Source organism: Polypterus senegalus, chromosome 5 (genome assembly GCF_016835505.1).
Source record: "Polypterus senegalus isolate Bchr_013 chromosome 5, ASM1683550v1, whole genome shotgun sequence".
Lineage (NCBI taxonomy): Eukaryota > Metazoa > Chordata > Cladistia > Polypteriformes > Polypteridae > Polypterus > Polypterus senegalus.
Window position 1 is genome coordinate 81,738,894 of NC_053158.1, and position 19,227 is coordinate 81,758,120.

The 19,227-nt window shown below is 38.5% G+C and overlaps 1 protein-coding gene across 3 annotated transcripts in view; it reads right to left on the reverse strand.

Moving 5' to 3' along the window:
• Nucleotides 1–19,013, reverse strand: part of znf622 (zinc finger protein 622) — a 32,653-nt gene extending 13,640 nt beyond the window's left edge. Inside the window, exons 1-6 of one of the 3 annotated variants that reach the window (XM_039754889.1) lie at nt 18,919–19,013; nt 12,256–12,837; nt 11,690–11,929; nt 6,427–6,589; nt 1,679–1,797; nt 982–1,122 (exon numbers count right to left, since the gene is read on the reverse strand). In XM_039754889.1, coding sequence (XP_039610823.1) covers nt 982–1,122; nt 1,679–1,797; nt 6,427–6,589; nt 11,690–11,929; nt 12,256–12,835 — 1,243 coding nt within the window. In that variant the 5' untranslated portion in view covers nt 12,836–12,837; nt 18,919–19,013. Of the gene's footprint in view, nt 1–981; nt 1,123–1,678; nt 1,798–6,426; nt 6,590–11,689; nt 11,930–12,255; nt 12,838–18,710; nt 18,788–18,818 lie in introns of those variants that run through there. The other 2 variants (XM_039754887.1, XM_039754888.1) reach the window with 2 other exon arrangements.
• Between the last annotated feature and the right edge of the window lie 214 nt (nt 19,014–19,227).

The following is a 19,227-nucleotide window of genomic DNA, read 5'->3' on the forward strand; positions in this document are numbered from 1 at the left end:
TGGACTCTGACGTCAGCTTTAAATAGCATATTAACCATATTACCAGGACTTCATTTTTCCATCTTAACATTGTAAAAGTTTGACCATTATAACACTACAAGATAATGAGAAATTAATTCACACTTTAGTGCTAAGTTGGCTAAATTACTGTAATGCATTCCCCAACTAGACTGCCTAAGAAGACAGCCAGCTCAGAATGCAGCAGCACGATTCTTAACTAGGAATCAAAAATCTGAACACATCTCAACAGTTTCATTCAGTGTCATTGCATTGGCTATCTGTGTACTTTAGAACTGATTTTAAAATACTACATACTGTAATCCTATAATTATTGCTTTATTGAAGCTACATTTTAGTTCTACTCTTAAAAAGATATGCACAAAATTATCACACTCTTCAATTAATTTGCAATCATCCTTTATCTTTACTTTTTTTTTTTTTTTCACGCTTCTTCTATGATGGTGTTTCGTGTCACCACCACCTGAAGAAAGCACCGAGTAAATATCTATTACATTCGAATGAAAATTGATGCCCAACTTGATACAAGACCCACTGTGTCAAACCCTCTAAAAAAATACACAATAAGGAACTAGGCAGACTGTCCAGTGGGGGCCGTGTGGTCTTTTGGCCTTGGAACCTTCCCCCCTGTGGATTGTGTTTTTTTCCCTAGAGGTTAACTGGAGTTTTTTTTTTTTTTTTTGCCTTCTGTCCTTATCATCGGACTCATTTTTAGAGACTTAAAGACTAATTTCTATATGCAAGAATTTTACATCTTTTTCACAATATATCATATGTAAAAGTGTGCATTATTTATTTTGTGTTTTTTAATCATTTTTTAATCTAATATTAAATTTTACTTTCTTTGTTTGCAAACTTTTCTTTAACATCTTATAAGGCACTTTGAGCAGCATCCTTTGTAAGAAAATATTCTATAGAAACATGTTGTTGTCTATGGAGCCAAAAAAGAAATATATAACATACCAGTGTCACTCCAGCCCAATGCTCTGTACTGCTGCAAAACTTTTCTCACTGCATTGCGATTACTAGAAATGACCACAGCTCTTGAAATGCCAAAACGCTGCTTGTAGTATCTCATTAGAGATCGATGCCCAATCTTTGCTCCTGTAAATTAAAAACCACATTAAAAACACAAGCTATCCATATACTGTCGATTCTATTCCAAAGAAAAAAAACAGCACATTACAAAGTTAACGCAAGATTGTTCAAATCAAAAAACAAAATCTCTTTTCATGTTAGAAGCCTCATTAGCAGCTTGGAGTTAAATGCTTTTTTGTTTATTTTGGCCTGGTATGAGCAACTGTGCTATGTGACAGTAAACATGCATCCCACCCATACTGAGTTTGGTTCTACCCTTGTGGTTGATACATCTTCTATGTCAATTCAACAGATGAATCAATGGACTTTGAACGGACCATGGGTCATGCTGCTTGCAGCATTTGCAGACCAGACAACACATTTGTCAATGCAAACATCCACAGATGTAGACCTTTAAGAGTATGGTTAAGATTAACTGAACAGAAATTTCAGTAAATACATCTAGTTCTGAACCTTCCAATCATCAATCTTCTCAACATGACAATACAAGAATCTAATAAAACCAAAAGCTTAACCCAAGTTGTACAATATTAAATGTATAATGAAAACTGAGGAGGAATACCTGAGGGAAGTATTAATTCCATAGTTTCTTCATCATATTCTAGGGCATTTCCATTGGGAACTTCATCATCATGCATTTCTACATCAGCATCTCCTTCCTTGTAATCAGGATAACTACTCCTGGGTATCACAAAAAAAAAAAAAGATACATCTCAGTAATTATTCATATTTTAAAAGTAAATGTGAAGTTAAAAATATTTAAATAATTATAATACAGTTTGCTTTATATTTCAAGTAATGAGAAGAATAAGACTTCTAAAAGAATTCTGGCAATGTCATTAAAAAAAAATTAAAATAAAATTAAGTTACAAGAAATGTCTGCAAAGTATGGAAAGTGCTGGGAAATGCATTGTAGTTCTATAGATGAAAAATCTTTAGGGAGGATATTTTATTATCTTTATATTGTATTTACTCTTGGGTGAAGGAGAGAGTCACAGGTTTCCACTCTCAGAGGTCTATCATGTTTCCTTATGGGGTAAAACATCACTGAACAATCTCCTAGACATGAAAGCACTCCACACATTTCCAAGTGATGAAACAAGTCCTGATGATCCACTGTGTGAGGCCCAACAGCAGCAGAACAGGATTAAGAATCACCATTTATTTCATTATTCAAACACTCCCATTTATAATGCTTTAAGTTTTGTAGAGTGATATGTTAGATACATTCATGGCTTTTTCACTTTATGGCAGGCTTTGGAAATGTACCTTTTTAATAAATGCTTAAAACAGTAGCAATGGCTAAGTGCTTCAAGTCACGTTCCTGCTGAAAAAGTGAATTATTGGACAGATCAAAGTTCTTTACTGTTATCTGTTCCCTTCATTTCATTTTCAGCCTGACTAAGACCCCAATACATGAGGAAACATCCCCACTAAAATAATACTTTCACCACAAAATCTAAAGAAGGAATGCTATTCTTAGAAGAATACTCTGTGCAGGCAGTCACAATTAAGGCTTATAATTTGAATTTGTCAGATTACAACATTTTTGCTGAACGGTTGGACAATCTGCAGTGTGTTCTTTTGTATGTATCAAAAAAAGGAAACTGTTGGCACATTTACATGCTAACACATCTCACCCACCAAATCCAAGAGCTCGTTCAATATGGACACTGACAGGTGATTAGGCTCATCATTGGCATCATTAAATGTACTGGAATAGCCAAATTTACACCAGGTATGGTCTTCAAAGTGTACAACATCTACTATTGCTACTTTACATCAATTTTAGCCAACGTCCAAGATTATGGACTTATGTTCTTTATTTTTTTTGGTATGTCTTTAATTCCCTCAGAATTCAGATTTTCCAAATCATACAATGTCAGTAGACTTAATAAATTATTAAAAAAGGCATCATTTACAAAGAACAGATTTGCCAGACATTGCAGAAAACAATATTTCTGTAAATGAATTGCCCACTAAAACACATTTTTACTAACTCAATCCTAGAGTGCAAATGTAACTGCTGGTTTTTGCACTTACTGTTTTATTACTCAATGGTCATGGCCATTTGTCACAATACCAGCTCCTTCCGTAAATGTGTTTAACCTGAACTATCCAGAATTAGGCGCCTTACAACTAAAATGGACCTAAACTGTGGAATTACAGGTGCTGGTCATAAAATCATGACAAAGTTGATTTATTTCAGTAATTCCATTCAAAAAGTGAAACTTGTATATTAGACTCATTAATTACATTTGTATTTCAAATGTTTATTTCTTTTAATTTTGATGATTAGAACTGACAACTAATGAAAGTCCCAAATTCAGTATCTCGGAAAATTAGAATATCAATTAAGACCAATGCAAAAAAAGGATTTTTAGAAATGTTGGTCAACTGAAAGGTATGAACATGAAAAGTATGATCATGTACAGCACTCAATATTTAGTTGGGGCTCCTTTGGCCTGGATTACTGCAGCAATGCGGCGTGGCATGGAGTCGATCAGTCTGTGGCACTGCTCAAGTGTTATGAGAGCCCATGTTGCTCTGATAGTGGCCTTCAGCTCTTCTGAATTGTTGGGTTTGGCGTACTGCATCTTCCTCTTCACAATACCCCATAGATTTTCTATGGGGTGAAGGTTAGGTGAGTTTGCTAGCCAATCAAGAACAGGCATACCATGGTCCTTAAACCAGGTACTGATAGCTTTGGCACTGTGTGCAGGTGCCAGGTCCTGTTGGAAAATGAAATCTGCATCTCCATAAAGTTCGTCAGCAGCAGGAAACATGAAGTGCTCTAAAACTTCCTGGTAGATGGCTACGTTGACCTTGGACCTCAGAAAACACAATGGACCAACACCAGCAGATGACATGGCACCCCAAACCATCACTGACTGTGGAAACTTTACACTGGACCTCAAGCAACATGGATTCTATGCCTCTCCTCTCTTCCTCCAGACTCTGGGACCTTGATTTCTGAAGGAAATGCAAAATTTACTTTCATCAGAGAACATAACTTTGGACCACTCAGCAGCAGTCAAGACGCTTCTGACGCTGTCTCTTGTTCAAGAGTGGCTTGACACAAGGAATGCGACAGCTGAAACCCATGTCTTACATACGTCTGTGCGTGGTGGTTCTTGAAGCACTGACTCCAGCTGCAGTCCACTCTTTGTGAATCTCCCCCACAGTTTTGAATGGGTTTTGTTTCACAATCCTCTCCAATATCCCTATTGCTTGTACACTTTTTTCTACCACATCTTGTCCTTCCCTTCGCCTCTCTATTAATGTGCTTGGACACAGAGCTCTGTGAACAGCCAGCCTCTTTAGCAATGACCTTTTGTGTCTTGCCCTCCTTGTGCAAGGTGTCAATGGTTGTCTTTTGGTCAACTGTCAAGTCAGCAGTCTTCCCCATGATTGTGTAGCCTAGAGAACTGGACTGAGAGACCATTTAAAGGCTTTTGCAGGTGTTTTGAGTTAATTATCTGATTACAGTGTGGCACCAGGTGTCTTCAATATTGAACCTTTTTACAATATTCTAATTTTCCGAGATACTGAATTTGGGACTTTTTAGTTGTCAGTTATAATCATCAAAATTAAAAGAAATAAACATTTGAAATACATCCGTCTGTGTGTAATGAATGAATCTAATATACAAGTTTCACTTTTTGAATGGAATTACTGAAATAAATCAACTTTCTCATGATATTCTAATTTTATGACCAGCACCTGTAGACAACCTTAAATTAAGATTTTGTACTCTGGCAATAAAGAGGTGTTGGATATTGTTTTATGACCTCATGGTGCTTGAATATTGGAGAAATTCACAGCAGTGACATTGTTTTTAAGTACTAACTGAAAATTCTCATTGCATGGAATACCTCAGTGGAAACTAGCTACAGCTTATAGTTTGAAGACATGTTTTAGGGTAAATAAAGCAACATGTATAAACTGGCCATGTGTGTTTTACTGTGCATATCTGTGTGTCTAGCAATGGGATATATGTAAAAAGCTGTATAAGAAAATGGATAGTGCAGTGAAACTAAAAATGCATGTAGAAGAGTGGGGGGGGTTAGAGAGCACAATGAAACACATTCACAATACAAACACAACATACAAAGAACATCACCAAAAACTGAAGATACGCTTAAGTTGCTGTAGCAGGATGAGAATGACATGACAATGAGAAAGGCTTCTACAATAAATCAAACTATTTTACTTATTTTATGTTAAATGAGTAAATACAGTGTAAGATTACCTGATTTGGACGCTACTTTTGAGAAATATGATGACTCAGATTTACTGCTAGATTCTATTAAAACAAAATACCCTCATCAAGGCCAGTTTCCCTGTCTCGTCGTGCGAGGAATTCCATTTATACACAAATCCTTTAAGCATTTTAGCAATCACCCTGTTGTAATGGCACATATTCCTTAACAGGCTGTTCTAAGTGGTTCTGAAACGTGGAAGATGTAGGCCTGTCTAACTTCATCTGTACCTGGACAAAAGGTTTCACAATAGTGGTAGTAATAATAGCAGTAAGAAAACAGAAGTGTTAAATGAAGCCAAGAATGACAGATGAGTAAAGAAAAAATATCATATAAATAATGCTAATCAGTGGCATCAATTTATAATATAGTAACACAAAAGATAGAAACCCGTGGAGGACAACCCCCTTTTGGACAGCTGAACAAAACTCATAGAAACTGACTCACCTTTGACATAACACAAATACACAAATTAAAGCTGGTGTACTATCTGACACAAACTGTTTGCACCCATACAGAATGTTTGGCAGGACCACAGGGATTTCACTCAGCCCATAAGTTTCAAAAGCAGTTTTTACCCTAAAGAAAAATGTGTCATGAACAGAAAATGTGCTCTGATCGTCTGATAGGCAATAAAATTAAGAAGACTGTAACTCTATTTTTGCTCTAAATTCCGAGTTATTATATTTTTTTACTTTGTGTCATTTGCTAAACTATATTTCAGACAATTCTCATTATGTGCAGGGGGTTACGTTTCTGAAAAAGATACTGATACAGTAGATACCAAAGCACTGATACTATGGGGAAAATGTGGTTAAGTTTAGGCAGGACACTGGCTTGTGTGAAGGACTGACGAGGGGAGTCCGATGGATACGTCAGACGGACCACTATACTTTCCCCTCAAGGCTTGTTAATGATCCTTCCACTGTTTCACCTACTAAAACCTTGTTACAACCTAAAGCAAAAAAATTGGCAAAAGATTTATATTAAAAAAGAAAAAAACACCTTTTACTTGTCACAAAACACTTATAATAACAAAATGTTTTACCTGAAATCATAAAAATCTGCAAATTCTAGAGCAGCATCTCCATCTGTGAATAGCTTGCAATGGCTCTTGTCTATCATGTGTGACTGCACAGCCTCTGTTGAGTAGAAGGACTTTCCCTTTTCATTGCACCAAAGACAAACATTTCCCACACCAACCTTTTCTCCTAAAAAGAAAGTTAGAAATACATTACAGTGATCCCTCGCTATATCGCGCTTCGACTTTCACGGCTTCACTCCATTGCGGATTTTAAATGTAAGAATATCTAAATATATATTACGGATTTTTCGCTGGTTCGCGGATTTCTGCGGACAATGGGTCTTTTAATTTGTGGTACATGCTTCCTCAGTTTGTTTGCCCAGTTGATTTCATACAAGGGACGTTATTGGCGGATGGCTGAGAAGCTACCCAATCAGAGCACGTATTAAATAAAACTCCTCAATGATATACGATATGTTTCCCGCGCGGTGCTTCGCACACTTAAAAGCTTTAACAGCCCGTATTGATTTTTCATTGTTTGCTTTTCTCTGTCTCTCTCACTCTCTCTGACATTCTCTGCTCCTGATGGAGGGGGTGTGAGCAGAGGGGCTGTTTGCTTTGAAGATAGGGACGCTCCCGTAAAAAATGCTGAAAGACTACCTTCACATTGATCCCTTCATTCCGGCTGCTTTATCGCGGTGCTTGCATACTTAAAAGCACAACAGCCCTATTGATTTTTGATTGTTTACTTTACTCTCTCTCTGACATTCTCTGCTCCTGACGCGCACCTTCAAGAGGAAGATATGTTTGCATTCTTTTAATTGTGAAAAAGAACGGTCATCTCTGTCTTGTCATGGAGCACAGTTTAAACTTTTGACTAAAGCAGTGCTTCTCAAATAGTGGGGCGGCGCGTTTGACCTCGGGGAACATGCTTTTTTATTTTTCTTTTAAATTTTTTTTTGAATTTAGAATGCACTTTAAATCTTTTCTGTTACATTTAATAAAGCTATTCTTTGTTGTAAATTGGTCCATATTTCTTTCTTTTTTTATTCTCTTATACGTTAATAAGGATACAGTGTTATGCAGAGGTGTACTTATGACAATTTTATAGACAAATGATACTATTTATAGTCGCGCGGGGGGCGTGAGATGTTTTCTTCTTCCTGGGGGGGGCATGACAGAAAATAATTGAGAAGCACTGGACTAAAGGGTGTTATTTCATGTCTAGAGGGCTCTAATAATGTTAAAAAATGTATTTAGAAGGTTGTAAACAGGTTTTCAATGCTCTAACTGCGAAAATATTAGATTTATAAATAAAGAATCCTACTTTGTGGAAATTAATTTATCTGTCTGGAGCAGATTAGCCGCGATAAACAAGGGTTTACTGTATAACTGTGCGGAGAATATTTATAAACAGTGTGGGAGAGTTTCTAAGGGCTTAAAATATATAAAAATTGCCATACAAACATATGGTTTCTACTTCGCGGATTTTCACCTATCGCCAGGGGTTCTGGAACACAACCCCCGCGATCAAGGAGGGATTACTGTATTTCAAAAGGAATAGATGTTACAACTAAAACTGTACATTATTTTCTTAATCCACGCTTAGATAAAATTCCAGGACAACTCAGTGTACTTTCAAGCACTAACAAAGTCACGAAAAACAATGCAGATCTGCCATTTAACATTACAGTACCAGTCAAAAGTTTGGGACACACCCAGAAATGTTCATGTTTTTCACAGAAATTGACACATTTTTTATGAAGATACCACTAAATTGACTTCAGAACACAGCCAAGACATTACTAGAGTTGGTAATGGCCATTACTGCTTGAAATGACCGATTTGGAATTTAGTACTTACATATGGCTGCAAAGCCCCATTTTCAGAAGCCATTCCTTCAGGGTCCTAATGGTCAATGCCTTTAGTTTGTTCTCAATTAGTCATGTAGAAATATGAGTTGGTTTTACAGAAACCTTTGTAATTGTATTTGCACTGCTGAAAATTCTTACGTTTCTCAATTGGATTGCAAGGTACTGGCACACCTAAAGTTCAGTTCTGGGTTCAAAAACCAAGAAAAACTAAACTGCTTTCTCAAGAAACATATCCGTCTTTTGCTTTCTGGAAGACTTAAGGCCTGCTAAAACAGACTGTCAAGAAACTGAAGATTTCAAACAAAGACTGTCTGGAGAAAAGAGAAAGAGAGCAAACAGGATCTAACCAGGATGGAAAAAGAAGGGGAAGGCCCAGATGCACAAGACGATAAGTACATCAGAGTCGGTAGTTCAAGAAAGTAATGCCTCACTGGTCCTCAAGATGGCTTCTTCCTTAAATGCACGACAAACCCCACGGTCATCTGCAACAGTGAGCTGTAGTTATTAGTTCAGCAAGGGAAATTGTGCTCTAAAGTAAAGCATTTTTATAAAATTAAAAAACATATGTGCCTGTGCTTGCATTTTAAAATGGTGACCAAAGAGGTCAGGTCAAATGTAAAGCAAATGTAAAACTTACCAAAGTTTTTTTATGCCAGGAATGTTCAAATATTATGATTGCAAAAATTCTATAAAATAGCACATTTGTGTAATTTTTGGAGAAAACAAACACGTTTGTGAGATTCTGCCATTTTAAAAGGAGTCTGGCAGTGCTTTTCACTGCAATCTTCTCTCTAGAGCAACTTTTTTGCCCCAAGGGCTGTGGTTTCGTGCAGCATGTGACTGCTGCAATTGTTTCAGGTGTTAAGGGTAAAGCTTTTCTTTTAACACTAATGTCATGTATGCTGAGTACAACGAAGTTCCAAGTTGCAGGTCTCGTCAGAGTGTCAGTGACATAATACCAACAAAACATGCACACATTAAAACAAATTTTATACAACATAAGATATACACCTGTTTTATATATAATAAGCATATGCAGCATTTGTTATTATGACGGACTGTTTGGTAACCTCATAATATGTGCACAGAAGCAGACTCTGAAATTACTGGTGTAAGTCTGCATTGTCCTTGGCGGAGTGAGAAATGCGACTGAATGGAATGGCTGAGGTCTTTTAGAAATGTGTCCTGTATGGTTATGTTCCACCGCCTGCGACCTCCAGGGCTATCTGATCTTGAGCTAAGCAAGTGCCCTATACCAGAATGGGACTTCACTGCACACTAGATAGAGCTTTGCAATTTCTTAAAGGTTCACATCGGGATTTCAAAGCATCACCAATGTATAAAACCATTACCTCTGTTGGGGGTGGGTTGGAAAGATAAAGAGATGCTCATGGATTATTAATAATTATCTACTCACAATCCCTCCTAACCCATCAACAGCTGTGTTTGGGGTTCTTCCAGAGGGGCTTAAAGTGGAGAAGGACAAACAAATTGTGATTGCATTCACTACACTGTTGGCACGCAGACTTATTCTGATAAACTGGAAGAACCCAAACTCTCCTCTTTTAAGTCAGTGGGAAACCGATGTGTTATATTATTTGAAGTTGGAAAAAATTAAATACTCAAGAGGATCCGTACAGACTTTTTTCAAAACATGGCAGGATCTAATCAGTAATATTTTAAAATAAGCTCATTAACCACAGAGAATTTATTAATTTAGGTATGTTTACAGGTCTTAAATTTCACGCCATTTGGTTTGCTCTCTCTTTCAGGGGTGGGGATCGATCTGTTCTTAACTCAATTTTTCTTTTTGTAAAAACTTGATTGCTTTGTATGGATTGCAATAAAATTAATAAAAAGGAAAAAAAAAATTATTATTATCTACTCTACCCATTAACAACAGAAAGTGTCTACTCCTTAATGGTGCATGGGCATTTTAACTCGGGACACAGGAGTTAATTTTGTTGTCTTCTGGATTGCTACAACTCTGTTAGTCTTATTAAGACGATTCAAAGGTGGTCTATTCCAAGTTAATTTAAAATGGCCATAAATCATGATGCCTTATTGGCATGAAACTTTAACATTAGATCTGCTTAATCATAAAATGGATCTTAATAAATGTCTAACAAAAGGAAACTAGAAGTTACTCGTTATTTTTACTCACTCAAACACAGAACCCTCAGTTGCTCTCTTTCTACAATTTCCTGAACGAGAAAAGAAACTCTGCATGTGTTTTAGTAAAAAAAAAACTGTACTTTGTTGTGTTTCACCATGGTTTGGCTATAACGCATACTTTGCCTTTTCTTATTGAGTGTGAAAATGACATACATTAAAAAAAGCAAATAACACTGAATATTGAGTGGCACTGCAAGCTATCAATGTAGGATGTGCATTCAAGAGCACAATGGCATTGGCTTAAAACAATGTACAGCTCTGCTTTGATATCCATTGTAAATTTATTATCTTGTGTAAACACTACAATTATATTCCTGTTGACTGCAAGCAGTTATTGAAGTGGAACCACATTAACTTGAAGCACACTGTTTAGTCAGCATCTTGCTCCTCTTCCCAATTTGTCATTATTTTTACATGACTGGGTGGAGACTCCTTCCCGGAGATCAGAGCACATGTATATTAGTATAAGATATCAGAGGGTTGGGGATCCTCTTGAATCTCTTGAGTGGCGCAGATACCAGCCCACGTCAAGCACTGTCCGCAAGACTAAAGTACCACCACTTTCCTTGACCGGCTCACTATATAGGTTATATAAAACATAATACCATAAAGATAGGCTCCAGATGCCCCACTACCCTGCCCAGGATAACAGACTGAAGAAAACGGACTGTAAATAGAATAATATTGTAGCTTTACTGACAAGTTTCATTAGCCTGCGGATCAGTCACGCACATCATGAGTTCACATTCCATCACGCAAAGTATCGGCTTAAGGAAGCCCTTTATAAGAATCATACCTGCCAATGTCACAACAGAATTCAAACATGTGCGGCTACAGTGAATGATCTTTATAAGCATAGTGAGCTACATAAAAGAGTGATTTAAAGAGCGAGAAATCAGACTCAGAGTCTACAAGTACCACAGTGTCGCAGTGCTACAAATATACTAGTGCATGTGTTACGATTAACGATCTATTATTTCCCCTCTAAAACTCCAGCAGTTCACTCCAAGATAATCAAGGCTTGAGCTGGGAGAGCTTCTTGTCCTTTCTACAGCGGTGGGGGTGATGGTATAGCAGGCTGTTTGCTGTTTGTGTTGATTGACACGTTTACAACACAAAAGATGCGGACAGAGAGGTGCGAAGGGATTTAAGGTGGGCCGGAATTACGAGTTTTTTTGTAGGCTTTGGTAATTCTAGGGTTAAATAATCAGACACAGCAAACATAATCTCATACTCACCAAGATATTTTAAGAGGCCTTGAAGGTCGACTAAATACTCCACATCAGGAATAAAGAAACTGTGATCCTTAGTCATGTGGGCTAAGTTTTTCATGAAGGAACGAGAATGGTGAGTACAAAAGAGGCAATCAGTGATTGGTATTGCACCGGGTGGGGTTTCTGGTTGTGGATTACACAACTTCTGTTCCTCTTCAAGCTCCTCATCTGCATCTTCATCCATATCTTCCCACTCATCTGAGTCTGAAAAGCAAAAGTAAGATTTTTTTTTTTTTTTTTTTTAAAATAGGAAAAAACCTTTGAAGAAAAACACAAAAGTACAATTAATTCTTGCATGCAGCCATGTAAAGGGAGTACTATAAAAACACTGTTCATTTTCAGCAGGTATCCTCAAATTCCAAATGGACAACAGGAGAACTAGCACAATGTATTCACCATGAAGATGAGGAATGTTTCTTTGTCCACCAACACAATAAATGGCTACAAAGTTTCATGAAAAAATAATCTGCAGCTACAGACCTTTCTATATACAGAAGGCTGAAACGTGTTTAAACAGAAAGCAAACTTACCCTCCTCACCATCTTCTAGGTCTTTTTCCTCTTCATTTAGTTTCTTTGATTGTTCCTCAAACCACAAAAGTCTTGGGGGCTTGTCAGGGCGCTTTTTGTCTTGTGAAGACTGACTCTTCCTGGACAATTCCACAGGTCCTTTCTTTTTGGGCGAGCCAGCTTGCTGGGCCTTGATAGCTTCCTGGATGGCTACATTCATGGCATCATGGTCAAGTACATTCTCATCTAATCCCTTCTCTAGATTCTTTTCATTAAGTCTTTCCACTTCCTTCTGTGCAACCATGGATGCTTTTTTCTCAGCATCCTGATGCTTTCGGGATTTTAAGTGGTTTTCAAAAGCATTGGTTGTGGAGAACTTCTTGCCACACGTAAAACAGTGCTCCTCTGTACCTTGACTCTCCTTTTCAACTGCAGCTTTCTGTGCCAATACTCTCTCTTTGAAGTTCTCAGAAGTAACAGGAGGCATATCTGCGACTTTTCGTTTCAAATTATACCTGTGCCAGTCTGTTTTGTAGTGGGCACGCTGAATTTCGGCATCTGAAAATGCCACTCGACAACTAATGCACGTATAAGTCGACATACCTGTTAAGAAGATGAGAGCTATTAGACAGCAACAACTGACAATTCTGATTATTAACTAATTGAAGATATTGACAAGTGAATGCCAGAGTTCTTAGAAAACACCCACTTTAACACTCGTGGTTAAAATCTTGTCTCTTAAAAGTGAAGACGAGAATATACTTTCTACTGCTTCTCAAGATGAAGATGCAGCATTTTAGGAGGCAGATGCTGCATGACTATACTTTAATAATTATAGCTAAAACATAAATACCTGGATTGCGCACTATCTACATTTATTTAATGTTTTTAATATTTTTTTGTATTCTGTTTAAAAAAGGATTGCAATATTCATTCTTTTAACGACATTTATAACATTTCATTTAAACTACAGATTTAAACTTCTTTACATACTAAACTTTACTCTTATCTTTCATAAAACATTGCAATACTTGAAGAATTTGTTTTTATCAATGTAAAAATTTTATGCATACATAATTTCAGTTCATTTAAATAAATGGTATTGAATATTAATACTTCTTAGTGGCGTAGCGTAATGTGGGTGGCAGGGGTGGCCCGCCCCGGGTGGCACTTTTAGGAGGCGGCAAAGAATTACTGTATATTTTAGTCTTTTAAATTGAAATACCTAAATAAGGGGGCGGCAAAATTTTCCTCCGCCCCGGGCGGCTGACACCCATGCTATGCCACTGCTCTTAGTAACATATTGAAGTTTCAAATTTTGGTATTGTGGCAATCCTGCAGGAACACCACAGAATTTTCCACCAGATGCACTTTTTCCTGTAGCTCTCCTATGTGGTGACGCCTCTTCTAAAGTCTGTTAACTCATTCAAACAATGACAGCTCAACTAAACTACATAATCATGTCATGCTGTAATAGCAAATATGACATTCGCTGCTCCAGCTCAACTTTCCACATGCATTAACACTACTTTACATCACATTAGCTGGTTGGGTTTTATTAAATGGCAAGTTTGGTTAATGTTTTCTTTTTTTTCAGGGGATGAAGTACTCCCTAGTAAACACACTATTCTGATTTTGTAGAGTGGCTGATCGATTAATCAATATATACACATACTGTACATACAGTATCACACATAAGTGAGTATACCCATCACATTTTTGTAAATATTTTATTATATTTTTTCATGGGACAACAATGAATATATGACACTTTGATACAATGGAAAGTAGTCAGTGTACAGCTTGTATAACAGCGTAAATTTGCTGTCCCCTCAAAATAACTCAACACACAGCCATTCATGTCTAAACTGCTGGAAACAAAAGTGAGTACACCACTAAGTGAAAAATGTCCAAATTGTGCCAAAAGTGTCAATATTTTATGTGGCCACCATTATTTTCCAGCACTGCCTTAACTCTCTTGGGCATGGAGTTCACTAGAGCTTCACAGGTTGCCACTGGAATCCTCTTCCACTCCTCCATGAGGACATCACGGAACCGATGGATGTTAAGAGACGTGCTCCTCCACCTTCCATTTCAGGATGCCCCACACATGCAAAATACGGTTTATGTCTGGAGACATGCTTGGCCAGTCCAGCACCTTCACCCTCAGTTTCTTTACCAAGGCAGTGGTCGTCTTGGAGGTGTGTTTGGGGTCGTTATCATGTTGGAATACTGCCCTGCAGCCCAGTTTCCGAAGGGAGGGGATCATGCTCTGCTTTTGTATGTCACAGTACATGTTGGCATTCACGGTTCCCTCAATGAACTGTAGCTCCTCAGTGCCGGCAGCACTCATGCAGCCCCAAACCATGACACTCCCACCACCATGCTTGACTGTAGGCAAGACACACTTGTCTTTGTACTCCTCACTTGGTTGCCGCCACACACACTTGATACAATCTGAACCAAATAAGCTTATCTTGGTCTCATCAGACCACAGGACATCCATGTCCTTAGTCTGCTTGCCTTCAGCAAACTGTTTGCCAGCTTTCTTGTGCATCATCTTTAGAAGAGGTTTCCTTTGAGGACGACAGCCATGCAGACCAATTTGAGGCAGTGGGCGGCGTATGGTCTGAGCACCGACAGGCTGACCCCCTACCCCTTCAACCTCTGCAGCAATGCTGGCTGCACTCACACGTCTATTTTCAAAAGGCATACCTCTGGATATGACGCAGAGTACGTTCACTCAACTTCTTTGGTCGACCATGGCGAGGCCTGTTCTGAGTGGAACCCATCCTGTTAAACCGCTGTATGGTCTTGGCCACCGTGCTGCAGCTCAGTTTCAGGGTGTTGCCAATCTTCTTATAGCCTAGGCCATCTTTATGTAGAGAAACAATTCTTTTTTTCAGATCCGCAGAGAGTTCTTTGCCATGGGGTGCCATTTGAACTTCCAGTGACCAGTATGAGAGAGTATGAGAGCGATAACACCAAATTTAACACACCTGAGACCTTGTAACACTAACGTGTCACATGAAACCAGGGAGGGAAAATGGGTAATTGGGCACAAAATTGGATATTTTTCACTTAGGGGTGTACTCACTTTTGTTGCCAGCAGTTTAGACATTAATGGCTGTGTGTTGTTATTTTGAGGGGACAGCAAATTTACGCTGTTATACAAGCTGTACAATGGACTACTTTACATTGTATCAAAGTGTCATATCTTCAGTGTTGTCCCATGAAAAGATATAATAAAATATTTACAAAAATGTGAGATACTGTCTGTATGTATAGACAGACAGACAGAGTGGATCACAGGGGCGTGGCGTGTACAGCCACCATAATCCAACATAGACGGGCAGACACAAATTTCAGTCCAGCGCACACATTTATTTACAGCTGAGGAGTGCTTTTCTCAGCTCCTCACAGCACAGTACACAAAGCACACCAATGCCCAGTCCTTCTCTTCTCTTTCTTTCTCTTTTCACCACCTCCACTCCTCTCCCAGCAAGCCTTGTCCACCTCCTCCCGACTCTGGCTCCCCAAATGGAGTGAAACAGCTCCTTTTATGATGGACCTGGGAGTGTCCCTGGTGCCTCATTAATCGGACCTGGAATCACTCCCAGGTGTGGCGACAACCCAGTGAAGGGCTCTGAAGCTCCTCCTGGTGGCCCCCCTTGGAACCCAACAGGAATGTGCCAAACTCCAACTCCCAGCACACCCTACAGGAATCCATGGTGCCACAGCCGCCCAGGAGAGCTGCCCCCTAGTCTCAGGGAAGGTATTACCTTGCTGATGCTCTCTTCCCCAGGTCCTTCCATACAATTGGCCAGTTAATGGCTGTGGCCGCCTGTCACAATATATATATATTGTAGATAGAGATCCACAAAGGGACAAAATGAATCACATATCTTAAAATAGCTTCTTATTCCTAAGCTTTCAACAACCTGCCAGGTGTCATCATCAGAAGAAAATGACTAGACATTCAGGAATCAAAGGCAGTATATAGCAGGTGAAGGGTGGGGAAGGGATGTATAATAAGGTGAGGTTTGGAAGGTGGTGAGCATTAATTATTTGGATGTTGTTCTTTTTAAGCCTACATATTCTGGGTTCAAGTCCAAGTGTTTGTTAAATACCTGGAATCAACAGTATAGACTAATGGGGATTGAGGAAGAGAGGTGAAGAAGACAGTGCAGGCAGGGTGGAATAAATGGAGAAGAGTGTCAGGAGCGATTTGTGACAGACGGGTATCAGCATCAGTGAAAGGGAATGTCTACAAGATAGTAGTGAGACCAGCTTTGTTATATGGGTTGGAGACGGTAGCACTGACCAGAAAGCAGGAGACAGAGCTGGAAGTGGCAAAGTTAAAGATGCCAAATTTTTCATTGGATGTGACAAGGATGAATAGGATTAGAAATGAGTACATTAGAGGGTCAGCTCAAGTTGGACAGTTAGGAGACAAAGTCAAAGAGGTGAGATTGCGTTGGTTTGGACATGTGCTGAGGAGAGAGAGAGAGATAAGAGAGATAAGAGATAAGAGAGATAGATAGAGAGATGCTGGATATATAGGGAGAAGGATGCTAAGAGTCCTAAGAGAAGGTTTATGGATGTGGTGAGAGAAGACATGCAGGTGATGGGTGTGATGTAGAGGACAGGAAGATATGAAACAAGATGATCCGCTGTCGCAACCCCTAACAGGAGCAGTCGAAAGAAGAAGAAGAAAAAGTAGGATACAAACAGATTTTCAGTGCGGATGAAATGCTTCTTTTCAACTACTCTTAGTGCTTTTCATATGGAGTTACTCCTTTGGACCCTTATCAGTATTTGAAGCTGTTAGATTTTTTTTTTTTCTGTCCACCCTGGCCATCGGACCTTAGTTATTCTATGTTAATCAAAGTTGACTTATTTTATTTTCTTACTGTGTATTTTTCTATTCTTCATTTTGTAAAGCACTTTGAGCTACATTTTTTGTATGAAAATGTGCTATATAAATAAATGTTGTTGTAGATAGATAGATAGATACTTTATTAATCCCCAAGGGAAAATTCACTTATTATATATATTATTTTAAGGATTACTTTTTGGTCTTCTAATTATTTTTTGTGGATTGCAAATGAAAGTGATGGCATATTATACAGGGGTGGGCAAAAGTAGGTTTACAGTTGTGAGTATGTAAGCTCAGCAATTTGAGTACTTATGAGATTGAACCTAAGTACACTGGGCCATTGTGACATTTCTTTGAGTTAATAAAGGTATCATGTGTTTTCCCATAAGAACAATGGTTAACCTACTTTTGCCCACCCCTGTATATTTTAGGATAAGCACTTTTAATATGAAACCGCCTGTTCGTATCACATTCCTTCTATCCATTTTCCAAGCCCACTTATCCAGGGCAGGCTGGCGAGGTAGTTGGAGCCTGTCTCAGCAAGCACCGAGCATAGGATGAAATATGGATTTATTTATTTTTTCCAAGGGATTCACTCAAAATATTTTAGTACAACTATAGCCTCAGCTTAAGCAAAATTCACTTGTACAGAAGATGTGTTTTCTTGTTTTTCCTATTTACTTCCACACAGCCTTTTTTATGCGAGTAAGTTACTAAACAACACTTTAGAGATTTCGTTTTTCAGAATAAACATGGATGGATTCTGATTAATGTATCCCTGCTGGTGTCTACTCTAGCATCACTTAGCTCAAAGCGGAAGCCGATCAGTCATTACATGGACCCTCACAACAAATACGCAGACCCAACCGTAGCAAAACGTCTGCTTGAGAAGAAATGAATGTTCTTAAAACACATAAATGGTGATCGGTTAGAAGGAGCCGAATTGAAAGATTTCAGCACTCCGTCAAACACCAACACACAATCTGAGACGACCTGTTGTGGCCTCCTACAGGAATAAAGCACGAACTCCTTTAAAAATGACTGAAAAATGAGGAAAACATTCCAGTAATGACGATTTAAAGTCTATTAGCACGGGAAAAAGAAAAGTGAGTCGACTCCTTTTTAAAGAAAACGCGGTCCTACTGCCCATGACACACAACTTTAGGTTTAGCAGCTACCACTCTGTTTAAAAGTAAACGTTCAGAATAAATGTTACTATACACTTGGGCCAAACCAAACGTGCCGCGGAGCACACTGGAGGCGAACATCGAACACAACTGACGGCCGACTGCTGCATTTGTTTTATTCGCCCTCAGTCGGTTCCCTTACTGTGCTTTTCTCTCATTTTGCGCCCACTGATCACAGATTATCAGACTGAAGACATTAAATATAAATGCACAGCACAAGAAAACCGTGAGGACTTCAACACGTGTGTCGGCACTCTACGGAAAACAGAAAGTACTTGGAAGTTTATTTGATAGTCGACAAGTAATCTTTTTTATACGTTATGTTATGTGTCTCTATCGTGACAGAAACTTTATATATAACCCATCGAGACAGAAACTACCGTACTATATATAATTCACGGTAAACCTACCAAGAGCACACAAACCCAACACGTAATCAACACACTAGGCCGGTTGTCAAACGCTTCCAGAATTCTGTTTCCCTACGTCATTCATCGAAGTTCACGGTAAACACTCACCAGAACACAACAGCAGCAGCCGCGGCCTCTTTGTTTCTTAACGGAGAATGAAAATACTGCTTTGATTTCCCAATTTTTTCAAATTAATATTATTATTTACCGAGGTATTTGTGGAATCACGTTTCTTGAAGGAAAAAAAAAACAAGTCTGGGTGACCTTTGAACTTTTTTCCTATGCTGAGGAAAAGCAAAGCTGAACTCTACCGTGTGAGTCGGTACTCTGCCCCCTGCCGCGGCGGAGGAATATTCTTCACGTTAAATGTCGTCGGCTGAATTAAAAAATACAGTAGGCAGGTTTTTAAAGTTACAGTATTTGTGGTTTAAGTTTATACCTACATTTTTACTGATAATATGATACTAATAGTTAAACTGTAAACATTTTGTTTTGCAGAACAAATTTAATCTACTGT